The sequence below is a fragment of the Gouania willdenowi genome, chromosome 9 (genome assembly GCF_900634775.1).
Source record: "Gouania willdenowi chromosome 9, fGouWil2.1, whole genome shotgun sequence".
NCBI classification, from domain to species: domain Eukaryota; kingdom Metazoa; phylum Chordata; class Actinopteri; order Blenniiformes; family Gobiesocidae; genus Gouania; species Gouania willdenowi.
This window is the reverse complement of record NC_041052.1, coordinates 491,041-515,350: the sequence shown is the minus strand read 5'-3', so window position 1 is coordinate 515,350 and position 24,310 is coordinate 491,041. Positions and strand designations below refer to the sequence as shown.

At 39.0% G+C, this 24,310-nt stretch overlaps 1 protein-coding gene across 4 annotated transcripts in view; it reads right to left on the bottom strand.

The window, feature by feature from the left end:
- The window catches only part of rasef (RAS and EF-hand domain containing), a 32,716-nt gene extending 9,622 nt beyond the window's left edge, over window positions 1–23,094 (bottom strand). For 2 of the 4 annotated variants that reach the window (XR_003674821.1, XM_028458003.1), the window contains exons 1-9: window positions 22,759–23,085; window positions 13,150–13,296; window positions 10,477–10,567; window positions 9,568–9,663; window positions 9,031–9,108; window positions 8,838–8,953; window positions 1,839–1,907; window positions 1,653–1,719; window positions 439–521 (exon numbers count right to left, since the gene is read on the bottom strand). Coding sequence is in view for 3 of the 4 variants with exons in the window: in XM_028458003.1 (XP_028313804.1) it covers window positions 439–521; window positions 1,653–1,719; window positions 1,839–1,907; window positions 8,838–8,953; window positions 9,031–9,108; window positions 9,568–9,663; window positions 10,477–10,567; window positions 13,150–13,296; window positions 22,759–23,060 (1,049 nt within the window). In the remaining variant the exon portion in view is untranslated. Of the gene's footprint in view, window positions 1–438; window positions 522–1,652; window positions 1,720–1,838; window positions 1,908–8,837; window positions 8,954–9,030; window positions 9,109–9,567; window positions 9,664–10,476; window positions 10,568–13,149; window positions 13,297–15,027; window positions 15,166–22,758 lie in introns of those variants that run through there. The other 2 variants (XM_028458002.1, XM_028458004.1) reach the window with 2 other exon arrangements.
- Between the last annotated feature and the right edge of the window lie 1,216 nt (window positions 23,095–24,310).

Here is a 24,310-nt window from a genome sequence, read left to right as displayed (position 1 = left end):
TTTAATTAAAATTTAAATCTAAATGTTAAATATTAAATCTATATTGAATCTAAATGCCAAATGTTAAATCTAAATGTTAACTATAAATCTTGTCAAATGTAACATAAAAAATGTCACTTGTTTTTTAAATATGGTTTGTTGCTAAATGTTGTGAACAGTTGCTGTTTATTTTAGCATGTGCACCTTTACAATGGGCACCCCATAGATACGATCGTACAGTATTAATTCATTTCATTTATCTATAACCCCTAATATCTACCATGGTGGGCTTTAAACATGTTACAGTGAACCAACAACCCTCAGGTTCTGACTGTGTGTTTAAGTAAAGATGGAACCTGAAAAGCCTGAACATTTACAACATGCTAATTAGCTTTAAACTGAAAAAACATTGAACATTAAACACACTAATGTACAGTAGAATTAAGGATTGTTTCTCACTTGTCCAGCAGAGAAAAGGTTGAAGAATAACAGATGCTTTTACTTCTGTCCCTCATTTCTCCAGAAGATCCACTGGTTCCAGACTGACACACACAACACATAGATTAGCATTTAGCCTCCACGTGCACATTACATTTATTCACTATTTCACATTTATTAATGAATAAAATCATATTTTCATATAATGAACCTTCTGAACAACCTAGAGATAAAATGTCAATGATACAATGTATTTGTAGCATGAGAATATTTCAGAACATTATGAACTTTGTTTTATTGACTGGTTCACAGACACATTACTCCATCACCTTCTCCACCTGTGACCAGCAATATTTAAACTACCTACAGTCAATTACATTTTAAAATGACAAATACGTCTTCAACTACTAATCTTATCTAATAATTCATCAAAGCCCATAAAATGTAACCTTCCTCTTGTGTTAGCTTTCTGTTAGCATCTCTAATGCTAACGGCTCAGTTTGTCTATAATCAGCTGTAAAATACACTAATAAATATTATCTATCATCTAATCAGTTTCTCATCTATTGGTTACCTTGTTAGGATTCATAATCAATTAATATATTGATTTTAATATTTATGGTGTGGGTGTCTGAGCCTTTTTTCTGTCACTATACCCTGAGATTTAAATATTTATTTAAATATTAAAATGATCCTGTAGAGAAGTGACAGGTTGTGGGAAAAGTTGATCTGAAATATATTTTAATAATTATTAACTATGTACTGTATGTGTCAGACATGGAACTGTAACATGTTTCACCAGGTTTGTGTTTAATTAAATGGTAATTTAACTTCCATGTTAAATACATATACAACGTCAATTATTTGAACTCAATTACAATTCAGTTATGATTTTGTCATAATTTTAATTAATTACCAATTACGTGATTACAATTATAATTGGCTCCAACCCTGCCCACAGTGCTCTGTGATGATTGGAGCTGTGGTTGGGGTACTTCACCTCTAGGGGGCGCACATGGAAAGAACTGAACAAAGAAGGATTTAAAGATGTTTGTTTTGTTCTTAAGGCAAATAGTGAGAGTTTAAAGATGGATCTAACTAACACGTCTCCTTGTGTTACACTTTGACTGTAGTACTGTGTACTGAGTACTGAGTAGTGAGTACTGTGTACTGAGTACTGAGTACTGAGTATTGAGTACTGAGTACTGAGTACTGAGTATTGAGTGGTCGCGTACCCTGGTGAGGCGCTCCATGGTGGCCCTCAGGCTGTCATTGGTGTCGTGCAGTTTTCTGTTGGCTGTTCTGCGCACACACACACACACACACACACACACACACACACACACACACACACACACACACACACACGTTGATTATTATCACATGACCTCAGTGTGAGGGCGTGGCCAATGTTCACTCACTGCAGGATCTCGATCTGATTCTCCAGAGCGTCTCGTTCATCAGTGAACTGTTTGATCAGCTCCTCATCACTGAAACACAAACACATTTATTCATTTAAAGATAAAATATGACACAGTTCAATATGAGGAAATATTTATTCTTCCTTTTTAGTTACACTTCCATTCTCTCAATAAGTGGAGAAATGTTGACAAAGAAAAACCTGTATAAAGACAAACAAACCAGTGACAGCTTTGTTTACGTTCTGATGTCATCCTCTGGGCGGAGCTTCTATGTGCACCATATACTGGTTTTCATTGAGTTCAGCAGGAAAGCCATCAGGGCATGAAGCTTTAGTATTAGCATTAGTCACTTTGTTATTAGCATTATTAGATTTTTTTATTATTTGCATTATTGTTAGCATTATGAGCTTTGTTATTAGCATTATTAGCTTGTTATTAGCATTATAGTAGCATTATTAGCTATGTTGTTAGCATTAATTGCTTTGTTAGTAGCATTAACTTTGTTATTAGCATTGTTAGGTTGTTATTAGCATTATTAGTTTGTTAATAGCATTAATTCAATTCAATTCAACTTTATTTATATAGCGTAAAATACAACTAAGTCATCTCAAATCGTTGAATAAAATATAAAGTCCATAGTAAGAAAGAAACAACCCAGATCCACAAACTCCGTTCAGGTTCAGAGGTGGAGAACATCTGGTTCCACTGGTTGGGGTTAGTGAACAGAAGGTCAAACAGAATAGAAAGATTGACCATCAGAATGTTCTAGACTAGTTGAGCTGTGAACCATTGATCAGGAACCACCAGCTCCAACATCAAGACACCTGAAACAGAAAAGAGAGCAGAAGGTGAGGAGAAGGCACAGACTGCAGGATATATATACATATATATATATATATATATGGGGTGGACATCAGGGTTAATGTTGTGAAGCAGTGTGAGCAGTATGATGGTTATACAATGGGTTCAGAAGTGTGGGGTTGTCTACAACCTGGCACAACTGTGTCTGACTGGACATCGTCCCATTACAGCCCATTAGAGCTATGTGTGTAGATGGTGGATCATGTTTGAATATAATGTTGGTGTTCTACTATATTATCTTAGTTCTTTTTTAGCTTTAGGGTTTTGTTCCTAGTGGTTAGGTTAACGCTACTATACGGTATACGCTTTAGCATATAAGTATGTTTTGAGTTTACTTTTAAAGGTGTAGAGAGTAGCAGCCTCCTGTACTAAGACTGGGAGCTGGTTCCAAAAGGGGAGGAGCCTGGTAGCTGAACGCTCTGCCTCCTGTTCTACTCTAGGGAAGCCAATACTGTAGAAATATGTTCTCTCCTGTTAGTACCTGTTAGTATTCTAGCTGCAGCATTCTGAATTAACTGGAGACTTTTTAGTGAGTTACTAGGACATCCTGACAGTATAGAGTTATAATAATCTAATCTAGATGTAACACATGCATGGATTAGTTTTTCAGCATCACTCTGGGTCAAGATATTCCTGATTTTATAGATATTATGGAGGTAGAAGAAGGCTGTCCTTGTGATTTGTTTAATATGAGAATTAAAGGATAAGTCAGTATCAAAGATAATGTCTATGTTTTTTACTGTGGTGCTGGGTGACAGAGTGATGTCATCTAGAGACACTATTTACTCTGATAATTTATCTCTGAGGTGTTTTGGACCAAATAAAATCACTTTGGTTTTATCCTGGTTAAGAAGGAGAAAGTTACGACTCATCCAGGATGTGATGTCATTAAGACAAGCCTGGAGTTTTAATAACTGATGAGTTTCATCTGATTTCATTGAGAGATAAAGCTGTGTATCATCTGCATAGCAATGGAAATGTATATAATGTTCTCTGATAATGTTACCTAGTGGAAGCATAGATAATATATTGGTCCTAAAACTGAACCTTGTGGAACTCCATGATTAACTCTGGCTGAGGACAGATTATTAACATGAACAAAGTGGTTCTGTCTGATAGGTAGGATTTAAACCAACCCAGCGCTGTTTCTTTAATCCCAGTCTCTGCAGCAGTAGATGATGATCCACTGTATCAAAGGCTGCACTGAGATCTAAGATCACCAGAACTGAGACCAACCCTCTGTCTGAGGCTAAGAGGAGATCATTGGTTACTGTTACTAAGACAGTCTCTGTGCTGTGATTGGCTCTAAAGCCAGACTGAAAGCTCTCTATAAATTGTTCCTATGTAGGTGATCACATAGTTGACCTTCAATGACTTTTTCAATAATTTTGGAAACTAAAGGGAGATTAGATATTGGTCTATAACTGGATCAATGGTTGTTTTTTAAGGAGAGGTTTGATTACAGTGGTTTTAAAGGCCTGTGGTTCATAACCTGTTACTAGAGATGTGTTAATACAGTTCATCATATTAGTGCTGATTAGTGGAAGAACATCTTTAAATAGTGGAGTTGGGATTGGATCTAAAAGACAGGTTGTTGGTTTAGAAGCACTAACTATTGAGGTCAGTTCAGATAGACCAGTTGGAGTGAAACTATGTAAATAAAAGCTGCATGTTGAGGATATTTCAGGAACTGCTTTGTTTAAGAAATTATTGAGCACTGATGTAGGGGGGACAGGTTAGTGTTACCCTACTGATGATGTGTTGTTGCAATAAAAATACTGAGCAGGATTACTATTGCAACAACACATCATCAGTAGGGTAAAACTAACCTGTCTCACGGCGGTCTAATCCCAGTTCACGTTCCCTATTAGTGGGTGAACAATCCAACGCTTGGTGAATTCTGCTTCACAATGATAGGAAGATCCGACATCGAAGGATCAAAAAGCGACGTCGCTATGAACGCTTGGCCGCCACAAGCCAGTTATCCCATGTTTCTAATTGTTAGAATTTTATCAGTAAAGATGTTGATGAAGTCATCAATGCTCAGGTTGACAGGAATAGAGGGTTCAACAGAACTGTGGCTTTTGGCTACAGTGTTGAATAGAAACCCAGGATTATTTTTGTTTTCCTCTATTAGAGTTGAATAATAGGAGGTTCTAGCTTTGTCGAGAATTTTTTTATAAGCTAACAAACTTTCTCTCCAGGCAGTATGAACTTCTACCATATTTGAGAGCCACTTCCTTTCTAATTTTGCGATGCCTGTTTTAGAAGATGCAATTCAGAATTATACCAGGGGCGACCTTTTTATGTCATATTGTCTTCTTTTTAAGTGGGGCAACAGCATCCAGAGCTGTGTGCAGTGACAACATTGCACTGTCGTAGGACATTGATAGCTGTTCTCTGTTGAGATATCATATGGATCAGAGGTAAGCAATAATGGAGCTAAATCTTTAAATCTAGCTACTGTGATCTACTATAGTGTACTCTACTCTCAGAGTTTAGGCAGGCTGATATTCTGAATTCAAATGATAACAGGAAGTGATCTGAAAGAATAGGGTTTTGAGGATGTATTGTCAGGTGATCAATATCTAAACCAAATGTTAGAACAAGGTCCAGGGCATGATTAAGATTGGTTTGTTTACATTTTGTGTAAATCAGATTGAATCTAATAGTGAGGTAAATAATTTATTTAGGCTGTTGTTTTCATCATCAACATGAATGTTAAAGTCACTTACTATGATAACTTTATCAGTGCTCAGCACCAGATCAGTGAGAAAGTCAGATAATTCAGAGAGAAACTCTGAATATGGACCAGGAGGACGGTAAACTATAACCAGTAAAGTGGGTTTTTCTATCTTGTTTTTGGGATTTCAAGGGAGAGGCTTTCAAATGAATTTTGGTTGTTTGGTTTTTGGGGTAACTGATACAGTAAGTTACCCCAAAAACTGCGTGAAAAACTCCTGCGTGAAAAACTGCTGCCACTCCTCCTTCCCAACCACTCTCATGGGGAATATGGTGATTATCATAATTGGGAGGACTGGCTTCATTAAGAGCAATAAGTTTAAGCAATAAGCAACTCGTTAACTAGTAAGATGAAGACAGATATGCTAACTAGTTTACTTGTTTAAATACTTTAAACCAAATAGTTAACTAGTGAACATTTAGAGCCTCACTAGTTCACTAGTATGATTCATAAAGCCATCTCTAGTATAACTAGTCAACATTTTTGCTTTTACTAGTTAACTTGTAGGAACTGTTTATCCTAACTAGTTAACTAGTAAGGTTAGAAATAGTCAAACTAGTTTAACTAGTGGACATCTTTTCTCTAACTAGTTAACTAGTAAACATGTTGGGATTTTTCCTCTCTACTAGTTTACTACTACATGTTTCAATGTTCTACTAGTAAACTAGTGCAGTTAAAGACCTCACTAGTACCGGAAACTGATCTTTCAAAGATATCTAATATATGATCAATCGGCTTTCCATAGGAAGAGGACCAGAAATTAATATTAATTTCCCACTTGCCTTTAAAACATTAAAGAGAAGGTCAAACTCTTTCATGGTCCGTATCAATTCACGTCAGGTGGTATCGTTCATCCCTACATGTAACACTATTTTAGTGACAGTTGTTGGAAGCGTGGGAAACATTTGATTAAGTTTGTTTAAGATAGTTTGAACTGTAACATCTGGAATACAGTGTGTGATGACATTAAAGAATCTAATATTCCTTGTTATTTTATCACCGATAATGAGTGTAGTTTGCGGAAAGAGAGTGTAGGAGTGAGATTGCGCCTGTTATACTGACCGGGAACGTCCAGCAGGTGGATCACAGCAGGCTGTGGTGGAGTTTCCATCCTCGGAGTTGACTGGCGTTGGGGCGTCTGTGTGGGAACGTCTGGTGGTGCTTGCGTTGCAGAAAGCAGCGGGAAAGTCTCTGTTATCGGCTCCGGTTGGCGCTGAAGCGGATCTGCTTCTAATGGCACGAGGGTCGCTGATGTCTGTGGGTGATCCTCCATCATCAGCTGGCATTGAAGTGGTGCAGCAGTAGCATGTCTCTGGACTGCAGCTTTAAGGAGGTTTCAATGGGCTACAGAGGAAGTTTTTGGACAGTGGGAATTTAATTCAGGCGGTCGTGTAGGCGTTTTCCTGGTGGTTTCCCTGGTGGTTGTTTCGGTGGTTGTTTCGGTCGGCTTAATGAGTTTGTCCCCGTTTTCATATGTGAGAGCTTCAAAACAATTGTGGAGCGTAAGGGGAGGAGGGACGCCATTTTCCATGTTATTCTGTCGTCTATGTCCGCGGACAACAACCTCAGCCCACGATGGCAGGCGTGGTGTGGAACAGGACAGTCCTGGAACTGTGTCATTATCACATGGAATTATGCAGGAAGGATGACAGCGTCACTGACTGCTGTACAACCGTGTCAGTATATTTGATGTGTAATTAATCTTTCTTTTTTAGCTCGTTAGAAAGGCGACAAATCTCCTCCCGTAGTTTGGTAATTTCTTTATTAGTGTTTCGTAGCAAAATGTCTTTCTGTGTTTATTTTTAGCTTGTCATTAGCATTGTTATTTACATTATGAGTTTTGTTATTAGCATTATTGGGTTTGTTATTAGCATTATTGGGTTTGTTATTAGCATTATTAGCATGATTTGCTTTGTTATTAGCATTATTAGCTATGTTGTTGACATCATTAGCTTTAAATCAGAATTATTAGCTTGTTATTAGCATTGGTTTAACCGTTAACTACTTTATGTCTTTTTAAGTTGTTTGTTGAGAACATCTCTTTAGGATCTGAATAAATAAATAATAAATAAATGGATGGATGGATGAGCGCAGACATTCCACACCATGTCAACCTCGTCCTCTCTTTGACTTGTTGTGGCCGTTGCTAGGCAACGCGTGTGGAGCACTCATTGTTTGTGTGAAGTCACTTCAGGATATCCTGTTTCAGTGCTGACCAATCAAATGCAGTGTCATTAGGTAAATAACCTTAGTCAGTACGACAGTTCCCTTAAGTCCTTCAATAATGAATAAAAACCTTTAGATTCAAACTGGGGAACTGACTAAAGATCAAGTTTAGAAATTAAAGAGATAAAACCACCTCACTGCTCTATTGGCTCCTGTAAGAGCTGCTGAAACAAGGGCTGAACTAAGGCTGAACTAGGGTCAGGGGTCACCAGATGCTTTCAAGAAACAGTATATTTTTTTAACAATTTGAGCCATTTTTGCATATTTTTATCCTTTTTCTGCAACTACACTAAACTCACCATATTTTAACCCATTTTCATCACTTTTTATTGCCATATTTTTGCTCCTTTTAATGTATTTTTGCTACATTACTCCCATTTATGACACTTTTACATCACATTTCAATGACTTTTCTACACATTTTTTCTACTTTCCAGACATGTTCATCACTTATAAACCATTTCTACTACTTTAACACCTAATGTCACATATATTGACCCATTATTGTCAATAATTTTTGCCAATTTAACCACATTCACCATTTCTCATGCTCATTATTTGCCAGTTTAAACTAATTGTTCCAATATTGACACTTTGAACCATTTTTACCACTTTTTCTGTCTGTTTTTATCCACTTTAATTTACAACTTTGAACCAATTTTTGTGGTTTTTAAAATCCCATTTCGCCACCTTTTCCACCATTTTTGGTCACTTTGAACCATTTTATTTATGATTAAAACAATGATTTCCATCTTTAAGATGACTATAATAATAATAAATGTTCCTGGATAACAGTGGATATTATTCAGATGAATAAATAATTGAAAATACCTTAACTTTACAAACAAGTAATGAGTGAATAAATGAATGGATTAATTAATTAACATAAAAAAGGACAAAAAAAAAAAAAAAAAAAAGAAAAAAAAAAAGAAGAAACGAGGTTGGATGTAAAATTATCTGTGTTCAAATTAGGGGACGGATCTAGATAAGCATAATGCTTTTTTCCGTCGCCCTTTCCGGCATGAAAAAGGACAAAAAAACAAAAAAAACAATGATGTGATTTTGCTCTGACTGTCAAATGAATTTCTGTGAAAGCAACCATGTCGGAAATGAACTGAATAAATAAAAAAAAATAAAAAAAAAAATAATTAATTAAAGAGTGTATTTACTGTTCCCAGTTGATGCTCTGATCAGTCAGTTCAGTCTTCAGTGAGTCCATCTCACTCTGTAAACAGGCCACTTTGGTCTGAGACCTCATCAGCTCCTGTTTCACCCTCTGGTTCTCCTGCACAGATCAAAGGATCAACACATGACCATGTAGCAATGCTGAGCTCTGATTGGCTGATGCTCAAACAGCCTCACCAGGGTCAGCTCATTGATTTTCTTCCTCAAAGCCGGACTCTCGTCTTTCACTGCAATGCTTTTATACTTCTCCTCAATCTGAAAGAGACGGTAACATGTTGAGCAGATAAAACTCACTCTGCACACTTTAAATCACATATTTCACACAATCAATCAATACAAGTCCATTAGATATGGAAATGTGTTTGAACATTAATCTGTTATCAGTGATATTAACCATTGATAAGCTCTACATTTAGGTTTACCAGTGAGTAAATAGACTTTACTAGTGAAGTAAAAGGTGTCACTAGTTAGCATCTTATGCTAATAAGGGGGTGGGGAAAGTAAATGCAGGCTTGTCATTGGCTTTAGAAAATATTCCAACCAATCAGAGAGCTGTATTTGGTTTTAATCCCTCCTACCTCATTTACATTAGGTCTACTAGTACTACTAGTGAAGAAAAAAAGTGTTTTACAGGTAAAGGTTTTTGATGCACTCGTAAAGAAAAATCATCTGTTAGTAAGCAATCTTTTCCCAACATGTTTTATATAAATTTACCATCTGCATCTTCTGGATCTTACACTGCAGCTCACAGATTTCATTTTCAAAACCTCGTCGTAACTCGTTTAGTGCCGCCTCCATTCGTCTCTTTTCCTGAACACACAGAGAGTATACAGTAAATAAAATAAATATATTAAATAAAGTAAAATTAAAAACAATGATAGAATTACAATAAATGAAATACAATAATTACAATCAATTACATACAACACCATAAATGCAGTAATTAAATTAAATATATATTTAAACAAAACAGCAAATACACTAAAAACAATACATTAAATGCAATACAATAATGAAATCGACATTAAAAATTATACAGTGAAACAGTCACAGCAGAGTTGTTTTGTGATCTATTATCTCAGTGTTTGTCGTTGACGTTGAGATACATTGACTTTTATACAAAACTAATAAATGCTGATAAAGGATCTACTGAACATGTCTATAGTGCAGTGAGAGGATCAGGTGCTGAGTTCCTCCTGATTTGGAAACTTTAGCCACTAAACAAACATCAGGTCATAGAACAGTTATATAAAACACACACACACACACACACACACACACACACACACACACACACACACACACACACACACACACACACACACACACACACACACACACAGACTGATAAGATTACAGGACGTTGTTTTCCCGCTCGTGTTTTGAAGCCCCAGTGAGAGTGACATGAAGGAGATGGTCAGCCTGGTTGTTGATGATGTCTTGAAGCTTTTTAATAATAAATTTTATTGGAGAAAAACTACAAAAATATAGTGAGAAAAAACAAAGGGAATATTTGACTAAAGAGGTGAAGATTGGGCTGATTATTTAAACACATTCGTCACGTTCTTAAAAATGACTGAAGTACAGTCTTTGTAGGTGTAGCATGATGGTGATGCATTCCACCTGCTCTCGTGTTTTTCTCTCTGCACAGTGAATACGTTGGTCCATCTCCTCCTCCATCTCACTGAGCTGCATGGACGCCTGGTCCTGAGCTCTGTAGACACAATCAATAGTTACTGTTAGTGATGATGATGATGGAGGACAGCAGCAGGACAAGGACGCAGCAAACCACAGAACATGTAGCACATAGCATGCAGCATGTAACATGTAACATGTAGCATGTAGCATGTAACATGTAGCATGTAGCATGTAGCATGTAGCATGTAGCCCGTAACATGTAGCGTGTAAAATGTAGCGTGTAACATGTAACATGTAACATATAACAAGTAGCATGTAGCATATAACATGTAGCATGTAACATATATCATGTAGCATGTAACATCTAATATGTAACATGTAGCATGTAGCATGTAACATATAGCATATAGCATGTAACATGTAACATGTAGCGTGTAACATATAGCATGTAACATATAACATGTAGCATGTAGCAAATAACATGTAGCATGTAACATATAGCATGTAGCATGTAGCATGTAACATGTAACATGTAGCGTGTAACATATAGCATGTAACATGTAGCGTGTAACATGTAGCATGTAACATGTAGCGTGTAACATGTAGCATGTAACATATAGCATGTAGCATGTAGCATGTAGCATGTAACATGTAGCATGTAGCATATAGCATGTAGCATGTAACATGTAGCATGTAACATATAGCATGTAACATGTAGCGTGTAACATGTAGCATGTAACATATAGCATGTAGCATGTAGCATGTAGCATGTAACATGTAACATGTAGCGTGTAACATATAGCATGTAACATATAACATGTAGCATGTAGCAAATAACATGTAGCATGTAACATATAGCATGTAGCATGTAGCATGTAACATGTAACATGTAGCGTGTAACATATAGCATGTAACATGTAGCGTGTAACATGTAGCATGTAACATATAGCATGTAGCATGTAGCATGTAGCATGTAACATGTAACATGTAGCGTGTAACATATAGCATGTAACATATAACATGTAGCATGTAGCAAATAACATGTAGCATGTAACATATAGCATGTAGCATGTAGCATGTAACATGTAACATGTAGCGTGTAACATATAGCATGTAACATGTAGCGTGTAACATGTAGCATGTAACATGTAGCGTGTAACATGTAGCATGTAACATATAGCATGTAGCATGTAGCATGTAACATGTAGCATGTAGCATATAGCATGTAGCATGTAACATGTAGCATGTAACATATAGCATGTAACATGTAGCGTGTAACATGTAGCATGTAACATATAACATGTAGCATGTAGCAAATAACATGTAGCATGTAACATATAGCATGTAGCATGTAGCATGTAACATGTAACATGTAGCGTGTAACATATAGCATGTAACATGTAGCGTGTAACATGTAGCATGTAACATATAGCATGTAGCATGTAGCATGTAGCATGTAACATGTAGCATGTAGCATATAGCATGTAGCATGTAACATGTAGCATGTAACATATAGCATGTAGCATGTAGCATATAGCATGTAGCATGTAGCATGTAACATATACCATGTAACATATAGCATGTAGCATATAGCATGTAGCATACAGATCATCTGTAGCTCTAAGGGTTAAAACTTTATCTTTACAGAAAAAAAACACGTCATATAATTACATTACTAATCGATAATCAATGCATACATTTACAATTTATACAAATAGTAAATTACACAAAATCTTGTAGAATGATGTTTTAATGGATTAAACTGATATTTTAAAAGCACTTTGGTTCTTGAGGTGCTGATTTAGTTTAAAATAAACTGCACATAATGTGTTATTTAGAGCAGCCCTCTTTGTTTATTCTATGTTACAGTAAAGATGTTGATACTTTGGAGATACCGTATTTTCTGGGCTATTGAACGCACCGTATTGGCTGTATTCAAATAATTTAGCAATTTTCCAAGAACAATCCACGTAAAGGCTGCGTCGTCACATAGGCCTCACCCTATTGGCTGATGAACAGAAAGGCTACTATACTCATGTAAGGTTTAACGAAGATTTATGTGTATTTCTACGTAACTTTATTCAGTTTATTATTTCCTATTAAAAACTGAGATATTATTGTACTTTTTATCTGCTCTAACCACAGTAAATGCATACAATCCAGCACCGCTCACATAAACTTCACTTCATTACCCGTATTTGATTTTTATTCAAGCAAACATCTTCTTATAGGCAGAGAAAATAAACCCAAATATATAACAGATGTGACTACTGCTGTTTCTCACATACGGACACGTCTCATCGTCCTGTTATTAAAGATGTTCCTACATTATGTGAAGCTGTTGATGTTCCTACAGACGCACACCCTGGACACGTGTGTGTGTGACTGACTGATAAACACACAGAGAGCGTGCCCACCTTATCGGACACACCCTCAACTTTAAATAAAATATCCAGTGTCTGAATGTATTTGCTCTGTTTTTAAAAACACTCACGATGAGAAACAAAGACAAGCTGTGAAAAAGTGCATCATCATCAAATTGAATCATGACGTGTCTAAAAATTCCAAAACATGACAGACAACGTGAAATATATGAATAAACACCATTAATCAGAATACGTTAGAAACTGATTTATCGTGTGTGTGTGTGTGTGTCACCTCTTAATGGCCAGGGCCAGGTTCTCCATCTCTGAGTTCTGCTGTTTGATCTCTTTAGTGAAGGTGATGACCACTTTCTCAAACTGAGGTATGAGTCTGGGCTCCGTCAGACTGATGTTCTGGTACAGGGTGGCTGCCAACTCATGTCTGTGAGAACACACAAAGTTTCAGGTATATACTATAGTATATACTGTCTACTATATACTATAGTATATACTGTCTACTATATACTATAGTATATACTGTCTACTATATACTATAGTATATACTGTCTACTATATACTATAGTATATACTGTCTACTATATACTATAGTATATACTGTCTACTATAGACTATAGTATATACTGTCTACTATATACTATAGTATATACTGTCTACTATATACTATAGTATATACTGTCTACTATATACTATAGTATATACTGTCTACTATATACTATAGTATATACTGTCTACTATATACTATAGTATATACTGTCTACTATATACTATAGTATATACTGTCTACTATATACTATAGTGTATACTGTCTACTATATACTATAGTATATACTGTCTACTATAGACTATAGTGTATACTGTCTACTATATACTATAGTATATACTGTCTACTATATACTATAGTATATACTGTCTACTATATACTATAGTATATAGTAGACAGTATATACTATAGTATATACTGTCTACTATATACTATAGTATATAGTAGACAGTATATACTATAGTATATACTGTCTACTATATACTATAGTATATACTGTCTACTATATACTATAGTGTATACTGTCTACTATATACTATAGTATATACTGTCTACTATAGACTATAGTGAGATTATGATGATGAGCGTTCCCACTGAAGTATACTTCCAAGTTTCCCAAGATGCATCTGGAACCTCCAGCATTAAAAACCTTGTTCACACTGAGGTTAAATATCTCTGTTGATTCTCCACCTTTATTTTGAAAGTTCTGAAAACATTTGAAGTGAGAAAGTGACCAAGTAGAATATCAACATGTGCTCATTTGATCCATAAAACTCACGTAGACATATTTCATTCACACATTTCAGAGACCCTCCATTGGTCTACTGACTACACTGCTGATTTCAAAATAAGAGCCCTATTTACAAAAGAGTTAAAAAATAATGGACAGGAAGAAGAGATGCTCTTATTTTGAAAAGGGGATGTTAGATTTTACATTCAGTTCCCAATGCATCATAGGACGGTTGAATATGACTAGTGTGCACATCGTGCATACCTAATAAATGTCCCCATATAGTATACATCCTGGTATTTCTCACATACTCAAACTGTTCATACTATCTAATGTGAACACACTAAGTACTCATTTAGACATCAGACTTATTATGAGTAGTATGTTAGGATGACATCATCAACATGGCTACTTCATCTGAACAAACAGTTGTCATAGTGTGTGTGTGTGTGTGTGTGTGTGTGTGTGTGTGTGTGTGTGCGTGTGTGTGTGTGTGTGCTGATCCAAACAACAACCTCTGAAAGTCTTCTTCACTGCACTGTTTAAGTAGTTTATCTCTGACTGTAATCCTGTGCATATAGACTGTAGGAATATCACACACACACACACACACACACACTGAGCTTAGCTTGCAGCTAGTAAACATCATTGAACAGGAAAATAATCATAAAATCCCACTTTTCAAAATAATGCTTTGGAAGCATTTTTTTGTTTCCGTGTGAAAATTAAAGTTAAACTTAAACAAAGTTAAAACAGGTCAAACTAGGCTGATGAGTCAACAAGTGGTGACGCACACACAGCTTTAACAGCTTTAACTACAGCATCACAAACACTAGCTACACCATTAGCATAAATCCCAGTAAAAAATGACAGATTATTACTAGCTGCTGATGTCACTGCTGATGTCACTCATACAGAATCCTGTTCATGGTCAGAGGAAGACGCCTGCCTGAAGCTCTGCGTGTCTTCTTATGATCCAGTGATGATCAGCTGACTGATGTTTACAGAAGGAGCTTTGAGCAGACGTCACCACTGTGACAATCAATGTCATCACACAGCACAACGAGAACACAAAACAAAAGCAAGAATACAGTAAAACAATGCAAAGATTTACAACATTGCATGAAGGGAAATACAGTAAAAAAACACCAGAAAAACACAGAAAATACTCCTAAAATTAGCAAAACGACAACAGTAAGACACAAAATTACTCCAAATAACACAAAATGACAACAGAAGTACACAGAACGGCTCAAAGAATATACAAATTTACAGGAAATGACAACAAAAGTAAACAAAATGACAAGAAAAACACAAAACATTACGTCGCAAACTGACAATACTATAAAAAAGCATAACGACATCTGAAATACACAAAAATTACTTCAAAAAAAATGCATAAAGACAACATAAATACACAATGTGACCCCAAACAACATACATTTTACAGGAAAAATACACAAAAAGGACACAAAAATGCACAAAATGCAATGATAACAAGCAAGGCAACAAACAGAAAAACACACAAAATGTCTATAAAAACTTGTTTCCTGTGTTGATGCTCAGATTAGTCATTATTACGAATGCTGACATGAATGTACATAATGTGGTCCTTAGATCAAACAAACATGTTTTTGTGGTGCCCGCTGTGATAGAAGTTACCCACCTCTGGGCTAACATCTGCATGTTTGTTTCTACGTGTATTGATCAGTTCAGCAACACTTTATTTGCATGTTTCATGTTTGCATGAATTTAATAATGTAATAAAACTCTCCATCACATCACAATCTAATAAACGTTTAAAGGTGTTTAATTTAAAACAAAAGCTAGATAAAGTGCAGCTGTATTTACCTCTACTAAAGCTCTGACTACATCTAATATCTGTATTTATCTGTGTCCGTTTCTAAATAAATCAGATTTTATTGGTGAATGCTGTTCTTAAAACCAGCCTGAGGGCGCCTCCACGGCCTACCTGAAGCCCACGGGCACCATGTGGATGACCCCTGATCTTTAAAGTCACACCTACATCCCATAATGAGCGCTCTAAAGCTGAATAATAAAACAAACTCCATTTATATCAACGTTTAGCCCCAAATGAAAGTTACGTATGTAACTACGGTTCTAGGAATCCCGGATGACCACCAGAGGGCGGCGCTGAAGCACTGACTGTTCCCTTCGCGCATGCGCAGTTCGAGTAGTAATGCAAACAAAGTCACACCAGTGACCCGGGATGACGCCCCAGAAGTAATATATCCCAGCCTCACCCGTGACTCTGTTCCTGCAGAATCTTCTCGCGGAAACACAAGGATTTTGAGTGACAGAGAAACTCTGGCGGTCCTCCGGGATTCATAGAACCGTAGTTACATACGTAACTTTCGTTCTATTTTATGCCTACTGACCACCGGAGGGTGGTGCTGAAGCACTGAATGACTAATATCAATAATGTCACCAAGAATCCTCAGTACATACCTCACTGAGACGACCCAAGAGATACTTGCAGAATAACTTGGCCAAGAGGAGAAGGAGTGGCCACTTAAGCGCCACCTGCGGCAAAGGCCCAAAAGGTGGGATGCATAGGGACTCGAGAAATAAAGACAAGTCTCACACTGGAGCCCGTGGTGCCGTCTGCGGACGCAACTGACAAGCGCCCCGCAAAAAAATTGAGACCAAACTATGACTGCCAACAGAACAATTGTTGACCATACCATGAGAACATGCACCTTTAGGGTGGAAGAAGACCGACCACCATCCAGGAGAGATTGAAGGAACTCCAGAACAACAGGAGACTGGATCCTCATTGTGGGTAGAGCACCACTGGGAAAACAGCTTCCACCGATTCTCATATTGGCGGCGAGTAGAGACCGCCCTGGCATTTAAGATGGTCTGACCAACAGAATCAGTCAACCGTAGTGCGGGCCCTCCAGCGGCCAGAGCCACAGCTGAAGGCGGTGGGGAGTGGGGTGCCAAATCCGACCTCTCAATTGTGACAGCAGATCCGTCCTGGCTGGGAGCCGCCATGGCATGCCGCGGCAGAGACTGTGCAGCAACGAGAACCATAGCTGCCAGTACGGGGCCACCAACAACAATTGGTGACCCTCATGGAGAACCCTCTGAAGAGTTGGCCAAATCAGAGGAAGAGGGGGAAAAGCATACAAGAGGCACTGAGGTCACGGATGTGCCAATGCATCCCAGCCCAGAGGACCTGGTACCCACTCAAGGGAGAACCATAGAGAGCAATGAATGGACTCCACTGAGGCAAACAAATCCACCTCCACCTGACCGAACAGGCACCAAATATTGTGCACCACCTGTGGGTGGAGGGACTACTTCCCTGGCGGGAGCTTCCGGTGGGTAAAGGAGTCTGCAACCTAATTACGGTCTCCTGGTAGATGCACCGCCCGCAGGGTGGATAGACGAGGCGCAGCCCACGTCAAAAGGGCCTGAGACAAGTTGTGCTGACTGGGTGCCCCCTTGGTGATTGATGGGGTAGACGGTCAAAGTGTCGTCTGACCGAACGAGAATGTGTTTCACTTTTAGTTGAGGCAGAAAATGCTGCAGGGCCACATGAACAGTACCCAGTTCCAGTACATTTATGTGGTCGGAGCTTTCTCTCAGAGACCAGTCCCCCTGAACTGCCCTGTGCTGTTACACAGTGCCCCATCCCGTGGAGCAGGCATCCGTGGTGACCATCTCCCTACGGCACACCACCAAGGAACGATGTAGCTTGAGATGAAGTCAGGTTGCTCTTCTCCAGATTGACCGTTAGACCCTACTTGGCCACATGGGCGAGCAACTGGTGCGTATCTCTGGTTATACTCACCTTGGACGGAGCACAAACTAGCCAATCGTCCAGATACGGTAGAATCTTTACCCCACCGGACTGCAAGGGGGCCAGGGCCACCCTCGAAGAGAGGGAGAGTGTGGCCGGCGTCGGAATTGTAATCTGTACCCGTGAGTCCGAGTGGCAACCACCCACGGGTCTGATACATGAGCAGCCCAGTAACAGAGCTGTTACTGGGACAAACATTTGACAAACATCACTTCCTGGCCCCAAGGCCCCTAAGCGAGGAACACAGAATTCCCTGCCAGATCGCTGTTGATTATGACAATCACCACCAGACCAATCTGAAGGTGGTGGTCAAACATTTGGGCCAGCAGTCGAGCACCTCGACCTCTGGAGAGGGGGCACAGCGTGACTGAGGCCTGAAAGCTGCTGCCTGGTTTGTCGGGCTTGGACAGTTTGTTCCAGCTCCTCCAGGACTGCTGACCCAAACAACTGCCCTGGCTCCACGAGTATACTGCAGAGGGTTCTACGGTACGCCTCAGGCAGGGCTGACTGAGCGAGCCAAACCTGCCTGTGAGCCTGAAAAGGTAAGACATAACCCGTCCAAGCTCCCTCGTCAACAGAGCAAAAGCCTGCAGGGCTACATCATTGAACCCACTAGCAGCGGCCACAGCAGTGGCATCTTTCAAGGAGGCAGATGTTGCAAACATAAGGCGTGCCAGTGAGTTGCCTAGGCGACCAGCGTGAGCACCAGAGTTATACGCTCTGCTGAGAAGGTCATCAGTAATGCTGTATTGGGGCCGAGGGCACCAAACTTCCCTGCGCAAGGCCACCTCGGGTGACACAATGAGGGATGCAACAGCAGGTTCCACATGAGGCATGCGATCCAAGCCGGCCGCCACCGCATTATGCATTGCCACCAACACACGGCCATCTGACGAGAGGTGTGCTAAGGAGCTTGGGTCCCTCCAACAGGCATGTAACTCCCTCAGGTATTCCTCAGAGGGAGGAACAGCAAAAGATGTGGGAGGCCGTCCACATCTAAAAAAGGCACTGCCAGGACCAGCCTGATCTGGCTGGGGAATATCCTGCTTCAGGCAGCCCAGAGCCTGACGTAGTACATCCTGCATGGAACCATCTGTCTCATCAACCTGACTCTGACTGGATGAGAGCGAACCAGATACAGAAGCACAAGAAGACTGTGTCAAACCATAATGAAAATGAGAAGCCGACGCTACCAGAGAGAGAACATCTTCCTCCTGCTCCAGACGGGTGCCTCCATGTGATGAGCCTGAAAAAAGGACTTCATCACATTCAACTCCGCAGACAGCTGCTCGACCTTAGAAGACAGATTTTTGGTTATCTTTGGCTTAGGAAGAGCCAACGCTGTAGTAGACTTGTAAAGCCACCCTGACCGCCCGTGGCATATTACTGCAGTTCATGCACGGGTTGTCTGACAATGACAATGTCTCCCTCAGGTGGTCAGGTCCGAGGCAAGCGGGACAGAGGTCGTGTCCATTGTCGGCTTGAAGTGCAGCCCCACAAGCCGCACAACAGTGGGAGCCGTCCATAGCACTCCCCCAATTGGAACCACTGACAATAGCAGACACACTGCTGGCTGTATGCCACAGTAGTCCAGTGGCAAGTCTTAGGCCTAAGCTGGGAGCGGTGCAAACGCCCCCCACCGGCTAGGACCGAAATGAACGAAAAGAAAGGGGGTGTTGGTTATATGGACGAATATATCCAGTATGAAGCTAAAAATTGGGAGTGGGGGCATGGATGCTGCCTTCACCAAAAAAAGCCACACAAAACAGACCACCAAAAAAACAGTAGTCCCTGGGAGAAGGAGCACAGACGCTGCCTTCACCAGTGACAACACTAGCTGGCTTCGATTTGTCAGCCGGGAAAAAGAAAAAGAATCAAAAAGGAACTACACCAGTGTAGCAAATGTAAAAATCTAATACTGTGAGAGGGGGCGCGAACGCAACCTTCACCAAACATTAACTGAGAGAAGCTAACGCTGTTAGCAAAAGTACTGTTAGGTATGATCTGTTGGTGCGTTTAAAAAAAAATACATATTATTTATTTTTTTTTTTTAACTATTACATATGTATATATATATATATACATATATATATATATATTTGTATATTGAAAACAAAAAAATCAATTGCAACAAATATGAAAACCCCAAACTCAAAACCCTGGAAGAGGGAGCGCGAACACAGCTCTCACTAAAAAAACATGAGCTGAGCTAACACCGTTAGCACAAGACTTAGCAAACTTCTCGTGATGGTAGCAATACTGGAGAGACAACAAAATAGATGGGAGTGGGGGCGCGTATGCCGCCTCACCAACAAGTTTAGCAAAACAAAGAAAGCAGCTGTAACAATAAACGCACAGATTCAGCTAAAAGCCAAGCGTCCGGAGAGGGGGCGTGTATGCTGCAATCACTAAGTCTGGTTCAATACCTGCGTCAGAAAATCCTCAGAGACTGTCCCGTTGCAGCCCTTGGAGGGCGAAGTCCGCTGCTCCAACTGATACGGTGAAAGGGCATCCAGCGACGAAAAAACACAGCCCAAGTTAGCATAGCTTATCCGCCATGCAATACAAACCACACGCGAGAAGAAATGAGGAACATAGTCACGGGTGACGTGGGGATATATTACTTCCGGGGCGTCATCCCGGGTCACAGGTGTGACTTTGTTTGCATTACTACTCAATCTTCGCATGCGCGAAGGGAACATTTAGTGCTTCAGTACCGCCCTCTGGCGTCAGTAGGGATTAAATAGAACATGTACTATCCCTTCAGTTGTAGGCGTGGCCATTTCAGAAGTTTCAGCCAATGAATGAAGCACTTCCTGATTAACTTTAAAGTGTCTATATTGATCGGCATTTCCTACATCCTCTCATTGGATTTTGATGTTTCCTTTAAATGAATCTCTTTATTTTTATGATTTAAAATGAGAGTTTGTGTAGATTCTTCAGGTGAAGACAATCCTTCACATTTCTACATTAAATAAAAACATCTTCTTGTTTTTGGACCAACAATGAATGGAATGAAGTGCAGGAACATTCAGTTCTTCTTCATGTTGATATTTAAGGCAGAAAGAAAAAGCATCACAAATGGATCAAAGTTAACAACAAGGAACAGATTGTATTAAAACACAGACCTCTGTAAAACTACAGTTTAGTGACAAATTAGCAGTGATCAGGGTTTAATAATCAATGAATCCTCCAGTGTTTGAGTTAAACGAGGCCCTGAACACAACATGACACTTAAAGAAGTGTCTGACATTTTATTCCTTCAGTAAACGTTGAGTTTCACCACAGAATCATTCAGATTAATCAAACAGATGGTTTAAGATCAACAAAATGTAAGAAATGTTCTTTTCATAGTGTAATTATAACATACGTTTCTACCCATTGTGGAGAATGTGTATATATTATATACATAAAAACCATTTTAACATGATAACATTATCTAGGCAGTTCTTCAGTCCTTTAATCATTTCATTTCATCCACACTGTTGGTTTATGTATTATAGATATTCTTAATACTTTTACATTTTGTAAAACACACAAACATTTACAGAAACACAAAAGCAAATCCTAAATTTGGTAATAAGCACCACAATGTGTAATAATTTGTGTTTAAACTGATTCTATGATAGACACCTTACGTTAATACAGCAAACATTAATAATAATTTCATAGAAAACAATATTTTAAAAACAATGCAAAAAGCAAATTTAAAACTCTTGCTCTTTGCAAAAAAAAAAAAAAAAAAAAAAAAAATCAGAAAGAGAGGAACAGAACTATTAGAAAAACCCAAATTAAGAACAGAAAAAAGCTAAAAGTGTATTTAAGGGTTCAGTGACTATGGAACAAACTAAAAAATGATCAAAATCAGTCAATATGTTCAAAAAAAAAATAATAAACACACACAGCAGTCAGAGGCTAAAGGTTCTTTTAAAAGTGAATTTTACGTCATTATTATTATTATTATTACTTTATATATTAGTTAAGTTATATTCATTAAAATTCAATAATAAAGCAGGTATTTATTTGAGTGAAACTGTTAAATGTGATAAAATAAATAAATAAATATTTATTGTGAAATCATCAGATTACTGTGGGTTTGTTTTAATAAACAGACAAATTAGAAACTGTTAATCTGAGATCAGATCAATTCATTAGTTTCACTGGGAAGTTTGTAACAAAAATAATAGAAAGTAACATAAGTAATAAAAAGTAACAAAGTAGAATGTAAAGTTAGACAAAGAAACATCAAGTAAAGTGCACTGTGTTGTCAGTGAGGGGATATGAACCCACGCTCTACCCCAGGGGTTCTCGTGATCTCACCCTGGGGTCTGGGACCCGCATTAGGCCACACGGTCATTGATTCACAACCCACTTTTTTTTTAGAATTCAACCAAATTTAGTTTTTCATAAATATCAATTGAAAACACACCAATATTATCTTTTTAAACACAAATACATATATATTCCTGTGCAACATGCATTTCACAACATGCCTTTCAAAATAAAAGACAAGTTCAATTTGAGAGACCAGCTGTCCGCGACCCACTTTTGGGTAGCGACCCATTAGTTGCGAATCGCTGCTCTACCTGTTATTCTTAAAACAAACCTCTCCTGTTCCTATAGATTATTGATTATAGATTAGTATACAGGCTCTTTATTCTCTTACCTGGGTATGAACCTGATCTGTTCTCCTGTTCCTATAGTTATATATTATAAGTTACATATGATATATTAGTAGATCTTCTGTTCCTATAGTTATATAGAATAAATATGTTGTTCTTACCGGGGTATGAACCGGGCCTGTTCTCCCATCCTCTCCTTGAACTGTTCCCAGGCCACAGAAACGTTCCCGTCCTCCATCACGTCCTCTCCGTAGCGGAGGTGGAACCCGCTGATGAACTCCTGCAGGGTGACGGTTCCGTCCCGGTCCACGTCCAGACGGTCAAAGATGCGCTGGGCCTCGACCTCAGACACCTGCAGCTCGGTACAGATGATCAGGAACTCGGTTCGCTCCACCACACCGGAACCGTCCACGTCATAGGTGAGAAAGAGGCTCCGTAGACGGTCCTGCTCCTCTGAGCTCATACCCCGGATGTTGGGATGGGACGGACTACACAGCATAGACATTATTCACTATTAGATACAGTGTGTGTGTGTGTGTGTGTGTGTGTGTGTGTGTGTGTGTGTGTGTGTGTGTGTGTGTGTGTGTGTGTGTGTGTGTAATTCGCAGGATTCTTATTATTTTTAGACTTTTTTGGAGTTTATGAACAGTTTGGTTCATTTAAATCAAAGATGGTCAACTGGCGGTCCGGGGGCCATATGTGGCCCTCAGTCTAATTATTATTTTATTTTTTTGCGTTAATCATGTGACCCTTAGTCATGTGACCCTTAGATCAGATACAATCACATGTTTGTGGCTGTGATAGTTATTTCTACTGAATCCATATCTGATCAGTTCTGAACTAATCTATTTTATTGATCATAGTCCCACTCTAAGTATTTAAATGTAGCATATTTAGTTATAAATATCAGAGTGACTGCCCTCTATGGGTTGAACGCTGCTATTACAATAGAACATTTCTATTGGCTGAGATTAGATCAGTCACTGTTGGCACCGCCCCCTCCAGTAACAGATGGGAGGAGCATTGATTGACAGCTCCATGTAGAACTGTGCAGGAGCTCAAACTAAACTATCTTCCTCTCTCTCACTCCTTTGTCTGCGCGTAGGTCTTCAGTGATTGGCTCTGGGTGTACATGTGACTATAGCTCGCCACTGTGATTGGCTTTGACATGCACCGGAGCGGAGCGGAGCTGTGCAGTGAAATAGATATAGATGGTGCGCTAGCGCCCCCTCACACTCAGGTCAAAAGCTGAATAGGTTTCACTTCTTGGATAAACATGAATGTTTCCGTCCAGCAAAATAAAACTAAATAAACATTTTGAAATGCACACACTCTGCATGTTTCAGGTCGAACAGACACTGCGTCTCCGCAGACACACACACACACACACACGCACACGCACGCATACACACGCACACGCACGCACACACACACTCACAGACAGTCCTTGATTTTTTAGATAGATGAGTCTATATACCACCAGGGGGAGCCACAGAGCTTCATGCGTAACCTTTGTTTACTATAGATTATTCTTATTCAGCATGAACTCATTACTTCCTGCTGTTTTTTTTTTTTTCTTCCTCAAAACAAGCAATTTATTGAAACATTTTGAATATAATTCTCTCTGATTGCAAATGCTCAGGCTTTAGAATCAAACCAGTCTTTATCAATGCTTTACTGATACAGTATTATACATCATATTCACTAGGGTGG